This window comes from Astyanax mexicanus, chromosome 22 (assembly GCF_023375975.1).
Source record: "Astyanax mexicanus isolate ESR-SI-001 chromosome 22, AstMex3_surface, whole genome shotgun sequence".
Lineage (NCBI taxonomy): Eukaryota > Metazoa > Chordata > Actinopteri > Characiformes > Acestrorhamphidae > Astyanax > Astyanax mexicanus.
The window spans coordinates 31,504,235-31,519,854 of NC_064429.1; the positions used below are offsets into that span (position 1 = coordinate 31,504,235).

A 15,620-nucleotide genomic window follows, 5' to 3' on the forward strand; every position below is an offset into this window, starting at 1 on the left:
GAGGCTGAATGGCTAGCGCTTAGCAGGTAATGCTAATACTGCTCCAGAAGTGAAAGCAGGGATTAGAAGCAGACTATAGGCCGATAATATTCACTTCTGAGAGGCTGAATGGCTAGCGCTTAGCTAGAAATGCTAATACTGCTCCAGCGGTGAAAGCAGGGGTTAAAAGCAGACTATAGGCCGATAATACTCACCTCTGAATGACTGAATGGCTAGTGCTTAGCTAGAAATGCTAATACTGCTCCAGCAGTGAAAGCAGGGTTTAGACGCAGACTATAGGCCGATAATATTCACTTCTGAGAGGCTGAATGGCTAGCGCTTAGCGTGTAATGCTAAAACTGCTCCAGCAGTGAAAGTAGGGGTTAGAAGCAGACTATAGGCCAATAATACTCACTTCTAATAGAGGCTGAATGGCTAGCGCATAGCGGGTAATGCTAATGCTGCTCCAGCAGTGAAAGCAGGGGTTAGAAGCAGACCATAGGCCAATAATACTCACTTCTAAAAGAGGCTGAATGGCTAGCGCTTAGCGGGTAATGCTAATACTGCTCCAGCGGTGAAAGCAGGGGTTAGAAGCAGACTATAGGCCGATAATACTCACTTCTAAAAGAGGCTGAATGGCTAGCGCTTAGCAGGTAATGCTAATACTGCTCCAGAAGTGAAAGCAGGGGTTAGAAGCAGACTGTAGGCCGATAATACCCACTTTTAAAAAGAGGCTGAATGGCTAGCGCTTAGCGGGTAATGCTAATACTGATCCAGCAGTGAAAGCAGGGATTAGAAGCAGACTATAGGCCGATAATATTCACTTCTGAGAGGCTGAATGGCTAGCGCTTAGCTAGAAATGCTAATACTGCTCCAGCGGTGAAAGCAGGGGTTAAAAGCAGACTATAGGCCGATAATACTCACTTCTAAAAGAGGCTGAATGGCTAGCGCTTAGCAGGTAATGGGTAATTTACCCAGGTTATCTTTGTCTGATATTAACATTTGTTTGATAATCTGAAAAATATTTTATGACAAAAAAGCAAAAACAAAAACACAGTGAATAACTAACCACTGCACCAGTAAAATCTACATAGACATGCATGTATTTTTGTTGTTTCTTTGTTTAGCTGCCTCGGCCTTCCTGCATCAACACTGCAGTGACATCACTGGCTTGGGAAAACTTGTCCAATTTAGAATATTTATGTTTTCTGCAACGTGCAGCGCGCCACTTCAGACCACTCATGAAACATTGAAGAACACAGCGGGACGGATAAGAGTATAGGAACACTCAGAGTTTACACAGTACGGTAAAAAATTATAATTACACTGTATGAACAGAATTATTAAGGCATTTTCTTCTGAATTCAAGAGATTAAAAAGATTTTATCCTGCTTTTGTTGGAGTAACTGTCTCTACTGTCCTAAGAAATGTTACTACTAGATTTAAATGGAGCATTGCTGTGAGGGTTTGATTGCATTCAGTGACAAGTGATCTCATCCCCAAGTGCACAACTCATCTCAGTCCCTCCATCATTCCAGAGAATGTAGTCCCACTGTTCCACAGCTCAATGCTGGGAGGCTTTATACTTCTCAATCAGGGGCTCTGAGTGGTCCAACGGTCTAAAGCACTGCCACTATGATTGTGAGATTGCAGATTTGAATCCTGGTTATGCAGCTTGCCATCATCGGCTCAAACTTGGTGCCGTAATTAGCTTGTGTCAAAAAATATTGCGTTACTGATTTCTAGTTAATCACATGCATTAATGCTTTAACGTTGACAGTACTAGTATTAAAACAGTACTGACATTTCTCTCTTTCTTTCTCTCTCTCTCTCTCTCTCTCTCTCTCTCTCTCTCTCTCTCTCTCTCTCTCTTTTTTTTCAGGGAAAGCTGGTGAAGTACTTCAGCCGGCAGCTCTCCTATAAGAATAAAGTGCCCTTACAGGAGCGGAACGTGGAGCTGGACGGGTTCCCTCGCCTCACACACTGGTTCCGTATCGTCAACATGAGGAAGGAGGTGACTGAGGTAATGGACCACTGATATCTGACCTTCTGTGCTGTGCAAGATTATTACACTGACATAGTAAAAGCCAAGGGACAGGGACTAGGATTACATTTGAGTGCTGAACATTGTATAACACCTGAGGTTTTTCCCAGACTTGAAAGACCTAAACACCTCCAGGATTTCCTCTAAAGTACAAAAAAAATCACAAATCAAAACCATGGTTTTGGTGGTTACTGTTTCCAAAATTGATAAATGTTTATATATTATATTTATATATATATACACTGCCTGCCAAAAAAAAAAGTCTCAGCAGAAGTAAATGATGTGGGGTTGATGCTGCAGTTGGTCAGGTCTAGGTTCAGTAACAGTACACTGAAAAAAATGATGCGTAAGATTAAATTAAAGTAAATTTAATTTCAGATAAATTTAAGTTACTTCAACAGTCAACACATGGATGACATGTAATACATTCTTTTTAGTATACAAATGTGTGTTTTAACTAAAAATATTTAAATTTCAGGAATTATAATATATTATGTATCATTAATTATTTGAATAATATTGCATAAAGTAAGTAATTGTAATTAGGTAATATTGTATGCAGAAATTAAGTAAAGTTTACTAAAAGAAAGGACTGATTCAGCAAAAGTAAATGAAGTAAAGGTTACTAAAAGAAAGGATTGACTGAAGTTCAGTTCAATTATTTACTCTATGTAACATTTAAGTCTTGAAACCGAGCTAAAATTAAATTTACTTAAAAAAAGCAAATGCAGAAACTTTTTTAAAGTAAATTTTACTTATAATTTTTTTTTTCAGTGCAGGAGACTTTACACACATACGTCTCACAGGTCAAATTAGTATTCTTTAGCCTTCATTAGACTTGCCAAAAGTCATGGGACACAGTACCAGTTCTTGTAGTCGTTGTCCCATGACTTTTGGCATCTGGGTGTGTGATTGATCTGGGTATTGGGCTAGCTCTTTATAGCATGTTTCTTTTAGGACTGTTAGGAATGTTTAGAAACAGAAAGCTGGTGAAACTTCAGTTCATTCTTCATGTCCAGGTTTTACCAAAGATACCGAACTAAGGATGATAAGTGAATCCCATTCATACACACTTCCTTTTCAGTATTACTCCCAAAAAAATATTTTTCGGAAAGACCTGCAACTCTGTTCTTGGAGCACACTTTCAGGAGCACGAGAGACTCTGGTGGTCAGAGGGCAGAGTGCTGACCCTTCCTTTATCCGCTGAGGCTTCCACTGAATTGAAAACCTATATTTGGTATTGAAATGACTGTAGGCTGTTTTTAGAGTGTATCTGCTGTAGAATTACAGCCGTGGCAGTTTGTGTTTGCTAGAAAGTGGTGTTTTATAACAGCCGTTTGCTGGGTTTTAGCCTTGTCCTAACAGTTTTGTGGTGGACAGTGGGTCAGGGACTATTTTCAGGGACTGTTTACCACCAGTTTAATATTACTGCAGTTCTGTAAGTGTATTACACTGAAAAAAATGATGCGTAAAATCTACTTAAAAAAAGTTTCGCAACTTTCTGCATTTGCTTTTTTTTAAGTAAATTTATTTCATGTAAATTTAAGTAACTTCATCTCAGTTTCAAGACTTAAATGTTACACAGAGTAAATAAGTGAACTGAACTTCAGTCAGTCCTTTCTTTTAGTAAACTTTACTTAATTTCTGCATACAATATTACCTGATTACAATTACTTAATTTATACAGTATTATTATATATAATTTTAGTTAAAACACACATTTAAATATTTACATAATCTCAAAGATTTATTTTGTAAACAGACCAAGTCTCACTGCCTCAACACATAGATGGCATGTAATACATTCTATTAGTATACTAGTATAAAGAATGTATTACATGCCATTCATGTGTTGAGACAGTGTAATATGTGTGTTTTAACTAAAAATATTTACATTTCAGGAATTATAATATATTATGTATCATAAATTATTTGAGTAATATTGTATAAATGAAGTAATTGTAATTAGGTAGTATTGTATGCAGAAATGAAGTAAAGTTTACTAAAAGAAATGATTGACTGAAGTTCAGTTAACTTTTTTACTCTATGTAACATTTAAGTCTAGAAACTGAGCTGTTACTCAAATTCACTCAAATTCAAATTTACTTAAAAAAGCAAATGCAGAAAGTTGCAAAAAGATTTTAAAGTAAATTTTACGCCTCGTTTTTTCAGTCTGTCGTTTAGCATGACTGAATTGAATTTACTGAACAGACCCGAAGCTATTTGACAGAACTGCTCTACCTTTTTTGGATCAGAGCTTCAGAATTTCAGACAGTTGATTGGAAAAAAAGGTGATGTGAACCATGGTATGAACCATGGTGTGGTTAAAATTGTTGGGCGGTTCAATTGGATGGACCAATTACAGGATGTTGAGGCAGGCTATTGTCACCCATTAAACAACAGAAGAAGAAAAAGTACAGGTGTTGTATCAAAATCCAACTCGTCTTCTGAAGTGCATGCATGTCATGCAGCAATATGAGTACAACAGATTTTGCCAATAGAATAGGACTCTCTGAGGGAGAAGATAAGCATGAACCTCTTGGCACCTTACCGAAAGCCATGTGTGGCTGGAGAGGTATAGAGCATTCCAGTGTTGAGACCCCTGTGTGGTGTTGGAACTGTGTTCTGTGGAATGATGGATCTCCGTCTTATACTTTTGAATAGGATTTGAAGAGTTGGGGGATTGGGATCGAGTTGTGACATGCTGATTGATGCTTGTGATTGTAATACAATTCTGCTATTCTGCTGAACCAGCCTTGAACTGGGTCTCTTTTACTCTGCTTGTGTGCTGCTGTCCATGGTGCTGATGTCCTCTGTTGGTGAGGAAGAGTAACTACAGGTTATTGGTGTTGAGCTAAAAATGTTTTTTATTATTTTAGATTTTAATATGAGCCTTAACATAGTGTTTTACTGGGAAAATAAGTTTATCTATTAATCTATTCCTCTTATTATCCAAAGTGAAGCTTACTATAATACATGAAATTGCCTATATTTACTAGTTTTAAAATTCAAATTCAATTAAAATGGGTTTATATAAAACAAAGGTTGTCACAAAGCTGCTTTAAATAAATATTGGTCCAAGCATTTTATTACTAACATCACAGTGTTGGTGGCTACAGAGAGAAGAGACAAAAAACTGTACAGAGAGATAATAGGGAGCTATAGATAATGTAGAAACAGTTGACTTTTAACATTAATTTAAAGCTGTCTGACCAGTGGTAGGATGATCCCCTCTTATATGTGGGGGTTCTGTATTCTGTATTGTATGTTTAATGTTCTGCCTGAATCACTGTCCTGTGATCACATTTCTGTTATACAAATACATTAGATTTGATTTGAGTTTACGAGTTATGAGTAAGCACTCGGCAGGCATGTAAAGCATCCCTATGTACAGCTATGGAGTGTGGCAGGGATGGTTTTATGGTATTAGAAGAAGATAATATTTACAACCCTAAATCAGGAAAGGCTGAGACCAGAGACTGTAAAAAAGATGGACGCTGTGTCGCCGTTCCCATTCATTCAATAAAAATGAAGCCAAAATCTTCCTCCATGTTGGCGATCCTGATACCCGAGTCTGTGCAGTAGAGACCAGAGGAGGGAGAAAGACTGTGGAGAGACAGCCTACTCATTTAAATAACCCCGCCCCTGAGGGCTGCCTCGAGGTCACAGGCTGCTGAGTGGAGCGGAGCTGACGGTCTGTTATTGGTCCCGCCCATAACCAGCCCTTTTACAATAACCACACCTTTTTTGAATAGAGCTGAATAACGTTTTAAAAAACGAATTCTGTGGGGATATAAAAATTTACCAATATAAGCAGAGGTTACACTAGCTGTTGCATTTAAATAATGGAGGTAGAATTACAGTATATTGGGAAAAAACGTGATTAAAAGTTGTCTGTTTTGCCATTGAAACCTATGGGGATGGGTGGGGTTACACAGCTTTCTGCAACCTAACTGCAGGGGGGGGGGCCCGACCTGTGGTGGCTTCACTTTTGAGAGACGATGCTCTGTCCAGCTATAAACAGTCTATGGTTGAGACGATAAATACATAAAAATTACATAAATTAATCAGTATTTCAGGTGTTTTTTTGTCCCATCTTCCTGTGAAACATCTTAAGATGTGTAAGGTGTTGTGCAGGAAATACAGCTGACTAGCAGCTGAATGAGTGGGACAATACTTTACATATATTTTGAAAAAAAAAAAAGTAACCAAATTTCAGAAGCATTGGCGTATTCTAGAAACTGATCCCAAAGTTTCACACGTTTTGCTTAAACTCCTTTTGTTTCAGTTAAAAGAGCATGCAATTTAAAGGACAATTTGGAACATGCAGATCACTATGTTAAGAAAAAGTTTCAGATCACTCCAGACTGTTTTTCTTGCCTCCAATGTGCAACAGGCAATAATCCCCCCTCTAGGTGCGAGTGTATAGGTGAATGTTATGTGTGTGATACCCTGCAATGGACTGATGCACTGTCCAGAAATGTTAATCCTGCTTTACACACATTTTTAACACTACCTAAAACTATTATGAACTCGGGCCGGGTTGGGTCAGGCTCAAGAAAATGGTCTGTGCCGTATTCCTCTGTTTTTAAGCTATTTAGATTTTATATAAAGCTATAATTACAATATAACAAAGTAACAAATCAAACTGTGTTTTTAAAAAAGTTGCACAAGTTAGAATGAATGTTATAAGTACTGTAAGCAGCTCTGGGGCTCACGCACACGTGAGCTCCTCCACTTGTCTGCATTACGCACTTGACTTGCAGCGCTGTGTGTAGCTGTTCTTAATAAACACTTTTATATTATATATATATATATATATATATATATATATATACATATTTATTAAAGGTCTATGCTTCTTCAGTGTTGCAATGTTAACTAACATCATTCTGAACAGATTTCGCTCATTCAAACAGCCTAAAAAAATATTTTAAAAGCTCGTTTTTAACAGTCTACTTACTAATATAATGTGGGGTTTAAATTGGGCTCGGGCTCACAATGACAGTTTATGGGGCGGATCAGGCTCAAGAAAATGGTCTGTGCCGTATTCGTCTGTTTTTAATGCTATTTTGATTTTATATAAAGCTATAATTAAAATATAACAAAGTAACAAATCAAACTGTGTTTTAAAAAAGTTGCACAAGTTAGAATGAATGTTATAAGTACTGTAAGCAGCTCTGGGGCTCACGCACACGTGAGCTCCTCCACTTGTCTGCATTACGGACTTGACTTGCAGCGCTGTGTGTAGCTGTTCTTAATAAACATTGTTCTTAAATAGTAGGTCTATGCTTCTTCAGTGTTGCGATGTTAATTATCGTCATTCTGAACAGATTTCACTCATTCAAACTGCCTGAAAATATTTGTGAAAAGCTCAGTTTTATTGCTGTACTTACCCAAAAAAGATGGGGTTTAAATCGGGCTCGGGCTCATAATGACAGTTTATGGGGCGGATCGGGTCGGGCTCAAGAAAGTGGTCTGTGATGTAGGCGTCTCTTTTTTAATGCTATTTTTATTTTATATAAAGCTATGGCGTGATATTGCAATATTAAAAAGTAACAAATAAAACTTTTTTTTTTTAAGTTGCACAAGTTGAATGAATGTTATAATTACTGTAAGCAGCTCTGGGGCTCACGCACAAGTAAGCTCCTCCACTTGTCCACATTATGCGCTTAACTATGCTTCTTCAGTGTTTCAATGTTAATTAACATCATTCTAAACATCATTTTGTTTCAGATTCCAACAGCCTGAAAATATTTTTTTAAAATGCTCAGTTTTAACACTTTACTTACTAAAACATTACAGTGTATGTGGCAGTTCGGGTCGGGGTCAGGCAGAACTGGGTAGCCCGATCTAACTCTACAACACAGTACTGTATTTATTTTTAACATTGGAGATCTAATTGTCTTTTCTCTTTCTCTGTGTATTTGTGTGTGTGTTGTAGGAGATCTCTCCGGGTGAGCTGACTCTGGAGGCTCTGTTGGAGATGGGGGATGAGGGGGTGTCTGAGACGCTGCAGAAGTTTGGGGCGAGTGAGGAGGAGTGTGCTCGTCTGAACGCCTCCCTCACCTGCCTACGCTCCGCCCACCAATCAGGTGAGTTCTATATCACAGATCAAAGGAGGAAATAAAACAAGATACTTAGTTTTATAGAGATCTGGTTTGGAACACACATTTAAATAATACAGGGTTCGTACGGTCATGAAAAACCTGGAAAAGTCATTTCCAGGCCTGAAGAAGTTTTGGAAAAATAAAAATACCCAGAAAGTTTTGGAAAAGTCATGGAAATTAGGTCTACAAATGTTTCTGTGTCAATTTATACATGGAGAAAATTTATTTTGAGATAACAAATACGTCAGCTCATTACTGAGTTACTTCAGTAATTCAGACCTAACTCCACAATGGAGCTCTCAGGATCTGACACACATTTTATTATTAAAGATTGTGTGTCAACATTTTATCAGATTCATTCATTCATTGTCATCTACTACAATATTTTTTTTATTATAGTTTTAGTTGATTTTTGGTTTTATTTTATTTGTCCATGTCTGCACTGATGTTTTAAAAATAGTATGGTCATTAAGAATTTAAATCATACATTGGAATCTGCACATAAGTACACAAATTGCAAGCATTCACTTTGGGACAGGCTGTTTTTACACTGTCTGGCCAAAAAAGGTATTGACCTGGATCTAACTAAGTAAATGAGGTAGGCTCTTTCCTCCCTTATTTACTTAGTTAGAATACCAAAAAATGTATTGACCTGGACTGTATGGGTAAATTTTATGTTTCATATGGTAACTAGTTATTTAATGCTAACTGATGCAGGGAGTAGCTTCTCATTTTTTTTAAATGACCATGTAGAAAGACAGACTCATCCTGTGGTTGTGGAAAAGATGTTCATCTGTTTCACAAGAATCAGATTATATGCCTGGATTAATAATGCAGAGAAAACATCTAAGAAGATTGTGGCTAAAACTACTAAACTCAGGTTAAGAACTGTTTAACGCATTATTAAACAGTGGAAGGACAGTGGAGAAACATCATAGAGGAACAAATGTGAATGATGGTGATCAGCGATTACTTAAACCGTTGGTGAAAAAAAGTGAATCAATAGAAAAACAGCACTAGAGTTAATTGATATGTTTAATAGTGAAAGTAAGAGCTTTCCCACATGAACAATGTACATTTTCCAGCTGTAAATATGCTGTACAACCCACAGTACATTTCTTTAAAAACAATGAATATGGATCAAAACGGTTGCAAAGGGCGGCACCTAGTGGCTAAGATAGATAATCTGTGAAGAATATACAGACTAAAACTGGGTGTGATTAAAAAGTGAATTAAAAATAAAAAGAGATTTTAAATAAACAGTACCATCCAAAAGTTTGGACATGCATTCTGGTTAATATTTGTTATTTATTTGTATAATTTACTACATTGTAGAATTATATTTAATACTCAATAGAAAAAAGCTCAGCACCTCTAGGATGGATGGATGGATGGATGGATGGATAGATAGATAGATAGATAGATAGATAGATAGATAGATAGATAGATAGATAGATAGATAGATTAATTAAAGAATAGGTTAAAGAATAGTGTGCAGGTGTGATGGAACACAGTATAAACCAATAGGGCGTCTGAATGGTTTATTGTTTATGTTTATTGATGGATGGATGGATGGATGGATAGATGGAATGGCATATGTTTATACTTCTCTACATCCAATCACAATCAGATTCACTCTCTATCTGGATGGAGAGATTTATCTGGATAGGGTTTTTTTTTGAAAGATGAGAAGCAGGAAAGTTCAGATAATTGTGTGAAAATGTAAGAAGTAGAAGTAAAAAGTCGTCGGAATAATAATTACTCCAGTAAAGTACAGATTTCTACAACATTTCTACTTAATTAAAGTAACACAGTATTTGTACTTAGTTACACCTTTGCAATAAACAGATCCTTACCAGTTTGCTGAGTTAAACATATTGGGAAACAAAATAATATATATAAAATGTATCATATGTCAAATTATACAAAAACAAAAATTGTAATTTCCAGATGAGATCTCATGTCAGATGTGATTTACCTACGGCAGTTTATATATATATATATATATATATATATATATATATATATATATATATATATATATAAATATTTATATATTTATATATATTTATATATATATATAAATTTACCTATGGCAGTTTATACCCTATCAGCATAGATATATTTACTTGTACTGTTGCAATTTAAACGATGCATCATAAAAATATAAGACTGTTGATAGGGTGTAAGATAGCAATGAACATCACAATGCACCTTGTGCAGGGTGTAATATAGGGCCCTATATGTATCTGTGAAATATCTGTCTGGATTTTTTTTTTTTTGATGTAAAATGAAGAATTATTTTGTCTCTGTCATGCAAAAATCTTTGGTCTCCATTTGTGCTTGTTTCAAACTTTGACATAATGTACATTTTTCTCATACAAATATATGATAATTTGTTGAATGGATCAATGGAAATGCTCAAAAATGACAACTGCCCTCTACTGAAAATTATGAAGGGCTTTTCTTTCTAGGAATCTAGAGAATACTGCTGTATAAGGGAAACAGTTCCCTCTGCAGTATCATGATTCTGCCAGAAGAGGGCGGCACAGGATTATGATACAAAACAGTGCTGTTTTATACCTGAGCTGGAGAATATATTGAATGATTGTAGGTATTAAATACACGACACATCGATGCATTTTATAGATATAAAATTACATTAATTACATTAAATACCTTCATACTCAGATTACCTGTGCTGCTATTACATTCCATTACCCTGGTATTAAATTATCATCATACACAACGGATAACACTGATATACTTTGCAAAACATCATGCAAACACTTAGCCCTGCACATTTTAGTACTTTTCTTACTCCCATCACACTTGACTTAACTAATCACCTCTTTTAGAGTATCAGTTGGACAGTGCATGTTCATGTGCAAACATTAATAATCAACAAATACAGTATATAATAAATATATATTTTATAAATATATATTATATATATTATTATATATATTATAAATATATATTACATTATAAATGAATACTGAAGACATCCAGACTATGAAGGAACACATAAGGAATCATGTAGTAACTCTTAAAAGTGTTAAACAAACCAAAATACTCTGTGAAGCGTTTAGCTGCTCTTGCTCTTACTTTCCTGGGGCAGTCCTGATGAGTGCCAGTTTCATCATCATAATGTTTTAATGGTCTTTACGACTGCACTTGAGGATACTTTAAAAGTTTTTGAAATGTTTTAGATTGATTGACCTTCATTTCTTGAAGTCATTTTTTTCTTTACTTAGTTCAGAAGTTCTGCTGTTGTTTGACACATATATTATGTCACAGATATTATGCTATGGCCAACTGCATCACCAGACAAATCCCGACCACCATATACACAAAGGCGGTGGCTATTCTGTTCGTATCGAGATCAAAATTGATCAAAAATAAGAAATAGTTAAAAGTTAAAAGTTTGGACTCACCTTCTGTTTCATTGTTTTTCTTTATTTTCGACATTGTAGATTAATATTAAAGACATAAAAAAAAATAATATTAAGCGACACCTATGGAATTGCGTAGTAAAGAGTATGAACTGAGATGGGGAAAGAGCACCGTCTACCCACCCAGAGAGAGCTAAGCTAGGCTAACTGTGCTCTTTCAGGGCTCCGGCAGCTGATGGCAAGCTGCATGACTGGGATTCAAATTAGTGGTCTCCCTTTAGACCGCTGGACTACTCTACGCCCCTTCTGCACAGCTTTAATATAGTCTCCAGTATTAAGTTTGCAATGTAAAAAATTAAAAAAGGAAGAAAACACACTGAATAAGAAGAGATCTATCCAAACGTTTGATTGGTTGGTCCAAAACTGTGCTCTTTCAGGGCTCCGGCAGCTGATGGCAAGCTGCATGACTGGGATTCAAATTAGTGGTCTCCCTTTAGATGCTGGACTACTCTACGCCCCTTCTGCACAGCTTTAATATAGTCTTCAGTGTTAAGTTTAAAATGTAAAACATTAAAAAAGGAAGAAAACACACTGAATAAGAAGAGATCTAGGTACCACTTTACAATAAGACTACCTTTATAAAGGGTTTATAAATGGTTTACAATCAGTTTATTAATGGTTACTAATTAGGTGGCAAATGCCTTAAAAATCATTAATGATCAGTTATAACACATAACACGTAGAAAGGGCAACAATGACCTGTTGGTTGCCAAATAGTGAACCCACAGCCATCTATATTTTTGCCCTTTCTACGTGTTATGTGTTATAACTGATTATTCATGATTTTTAAGTAACCATTAATAGTAACCAGTAATAAACAAATTGTAAACCATTTATAAACCCTTTATAAAGGTAGTCTTATTTTAAAGTGGTACCGAGATCTGTCCAAACGTTTGATTGATTGGTCCAAAACTTTTTTAAACTACTTTTAAAAGAAAGTAGTGGCAGAATAAAAGTGTTTCTCATGCAGATCTCCACCAGTAGAGGGCAGAAAAGCTCTTTCAGTCGTGCCTGATCCACAGGCATGTACATATATATATATATATATATATATATATATATATATATATCACTTCAGAGGGGGGAAAAAGCATCAGCTGAGTCTCCGCTGTCAGATTGAGGAGCAGCAGGGTGATACCAGGAGCTGGAGTGTTTTTCTGACTGGTATCTGCAGCTCTCTCAGTTTTTCTCCCCCTGCATTCTGCTCCTCGGCGACTCGAGTGACGAGTGACAGGCCGGGCTGTCTGTTAGTGAGGATGCTATGTGAAAAAATGGCTCCTGATATTTTTAGCTCCTAATCAGTCTCCCGGTGTCACGCAGGATTTATTTTGTGTGTCAATTCCGACGTGACACAGGTTCTGTTTGTGGCACCACAGCATCTAATCTACAGATTTTGTCTCTGAAGGCACATAAAGAGCAGGGCTGCATTGCTGTGTCCTTGGTGAACAATGGTGGTAATTGTAGATCATGCAGTGGAGGAGTGTTTACCTGCTGGGTTCTTGTGGTGCTGGCTGGCTGTGGGAGTGTAGGTGGACAGGACAGGTGTGGAACTTGTATCTGCCGCTGTTTGTTCTTGTTTTTCTGTGTTTAAATGAGATCTCACTGATCCCCGTAACTCTTTAGATCCATATCTCGCATAGGTTTAACAACAATTTTATAGGCCCTACAATAGAACCCTGTGGGACTCCACACCAACGCTAACAACTGTAAGCCCGGATAAGTTGAATTTACTTTAAAAATTCAAGAAAACTGGTTGCCTTAAAAAAGTTAAGTAATGGGTAATGAAAATTTAAGTTAGCATAACTTAAAACATCAAGTTATTACAACTAAAGGGGAAGTTGATTTAACCTTTTTATTTTTGTTATACTCTAAGACCAGATAAGTTAAGTTTACTTAACTTTTTTAAGGCAGCCCGTTTGCTAAATTTTTTAAGTAATGGGGAATAAAAACTTGAGTTAGCATAAAGTAAAACAAGTTATTACAGCTAAAAAGGAAGTTGATCCCCGTAACTCTTTAGATCCATATGTCTCATATGTCAGTTCATCACTTTTAAACATAAAAAGGTATTATCAGGTTTAACAAAAATTTTATAGGTCCTACAATAGAACCCTGTGGGACTCCACACCAACATTGTAAGTCCGGATAAGTTGAATTTACTTAAAAAAATTGAGGAAACTGGTTACCTTAAAAAAAGTTAAGTAATGAGTAATGAAAATTTAAGTCAGCATAACTTAGAACATCAAGTTATTCCACTCTAAAGGGGAAGTTGATTTAACTTTTTTTATTTTTGTTATACTGTAAGACCAGATAAGTTGAGTTTACTTAACTTTTTTAAGGTAGCCGGTTTGCTCAAATTTTTAAGTAATGGAGAATAAAAACTCGAGTTAGCATAAATTAAAACATCAAGTTATTACAACTAAAGAGGAAGTTGATTTATTTGTAAGGTAGCCCAGGGGGGGAATCACTATGATCACACTGATGTTGAGTGTCTGTCAGAAACTGTTGGACACACCCAGTATGCAAATAGATTGTGACAGAAGCCAATGGAAAAGAAGCTGTTAATGGCAACAGACTAAACTCAGTTATTATAAGTTGGTTCAACTCAAAGATCTCAGTTTGAATAGTACAGTATATGTGCCCACAAATGTTCAACTAACTCAAAATAGTTGAGTATTGTTTAGAAATATCCAATTTTATGTAAAACAGACTTAAATCATTTGAGTTCAAACTACGTATGGTTTTACAGTGAAAAATGTCTATGTTTTAGGATTAATAACTGCATAATAAACCTAGAAAAGATTCCATAGACACTAATGGCTGTTTATGAACTCCAGTGTGAAATTTACTTTGGGTGTAGTAAAACATGATAAACTGTACTATCATGTACTGTTTATCCAGCAATTCAATTTTTGTGCTTTTTGCCCAGCACTTTTTACAACAGCCGCTTAATATAAACTTATAATTTGTCTATGTCATTATCAGTACAGTGATGGCGGCACTCGGAGCTGAAGCTAGCGTTATGGGATGTGCACTTCTTGTGCACTTTTAAAGTTATTAATGCCTCATTTAAAATGTCAGGGCTCTCCGGATTCTACCAAGGATTTGTGGAGCTACTTTGATCCTGGATAACAGTGAAAAGGCAATTTATCGGGGTAAAATATGCCCCTAAACACCCGTTGTAAAGAGTGCTGGGCAAAAAGCACAAATACTGGATCTCAGAAAGCTGTGGGAGAGTGTAAATTCTTTATAAGCCACACAAAAAAAGGTGTAAAAGCAAGATTTCCTTATCATGTTTAATCTTATTATTATTACCTGTGTTAGAGTGCATTGTAGATTAATACAAAAGTCTAAACCATGAAGCTGAACTATGAGGTAGAGTCAGTGGAATTCAGGCTTTCAGTTAACAGCTGTGCTGAACTCGTCAAGAGTTAATGACTTGAATTTCTTGTCTCTTTATAAAGTGTTTGAGAGCATCAGTTAAAGTAAAGTAGTGAAGAGGTAGAGTTACAGGTATACAGTGAATAGTGAATATTTAAATAATGTTCTAATCCAGATTATGGCAAGAACTACTCAAGTAAAATAATTACTTTAAGTGCAGTAGCAAAGACCATCAAATATGATACAGTCATATGAAAAAGTTTGGGCACCCCTATTAATCTTAATCGTTTTTAGTTCTAAATATTTGGGTGTTTGCAACAGCCATTTCAGTTTGATATATCTAATAACTGATGAACACAGTAATATTTCAGGATTGAAATGAGGTTTATTGTACTAACAGAAAATGTGCAATATGCATTAAACCAAAATTTGACCGGTGCAAAAGTATGGGCACCCTTATCATTTTATTGATTTGAATACTCCTACCTTTTCTCATGATTGGATACAGCTGGCTATGAAGTTCAAAGCTCAATGAGGTTACCAAACCAATTTTGTGCTTCAGTAAGTCAGTAAAAAGTAGTTAGGAGTATTCAAATCAATAAAATGATAAGGGTGCCCATACTTTTGCACCGGTCAAATTTTGGTTTAATGCAT

The 15,620-nt window shown here is 36.0% G+C and overlaps 1 protein-coding gene across 2 annotated transcripts in view; it reads left to right on the top strand.

The window, feature by feature from the left end:
* The window catches only part of ksr2 (kinase suppressor of ras 2), a 183,530-nt gene that overhangs the window by 10,112 nt on the left and 157,798 nt on the right, over positions 1-15,620 (top strand). For both annotated transcript variants that reach the window (XM_049470691.1, XM_022667280.2), the window contains exons 2-3: positions 1,862-2,002; positions 7,968-8,118. In XM_049470691.1, the coding sequence (XP_049326648.1) occupies positions 1,862-2,002; positions 7,968-8,118 (292 nt within the window). The remainder of the gene's footprint in view (positions 1-1,861; positions 2,003-7,967; positions 8,119-15,620) is intronic.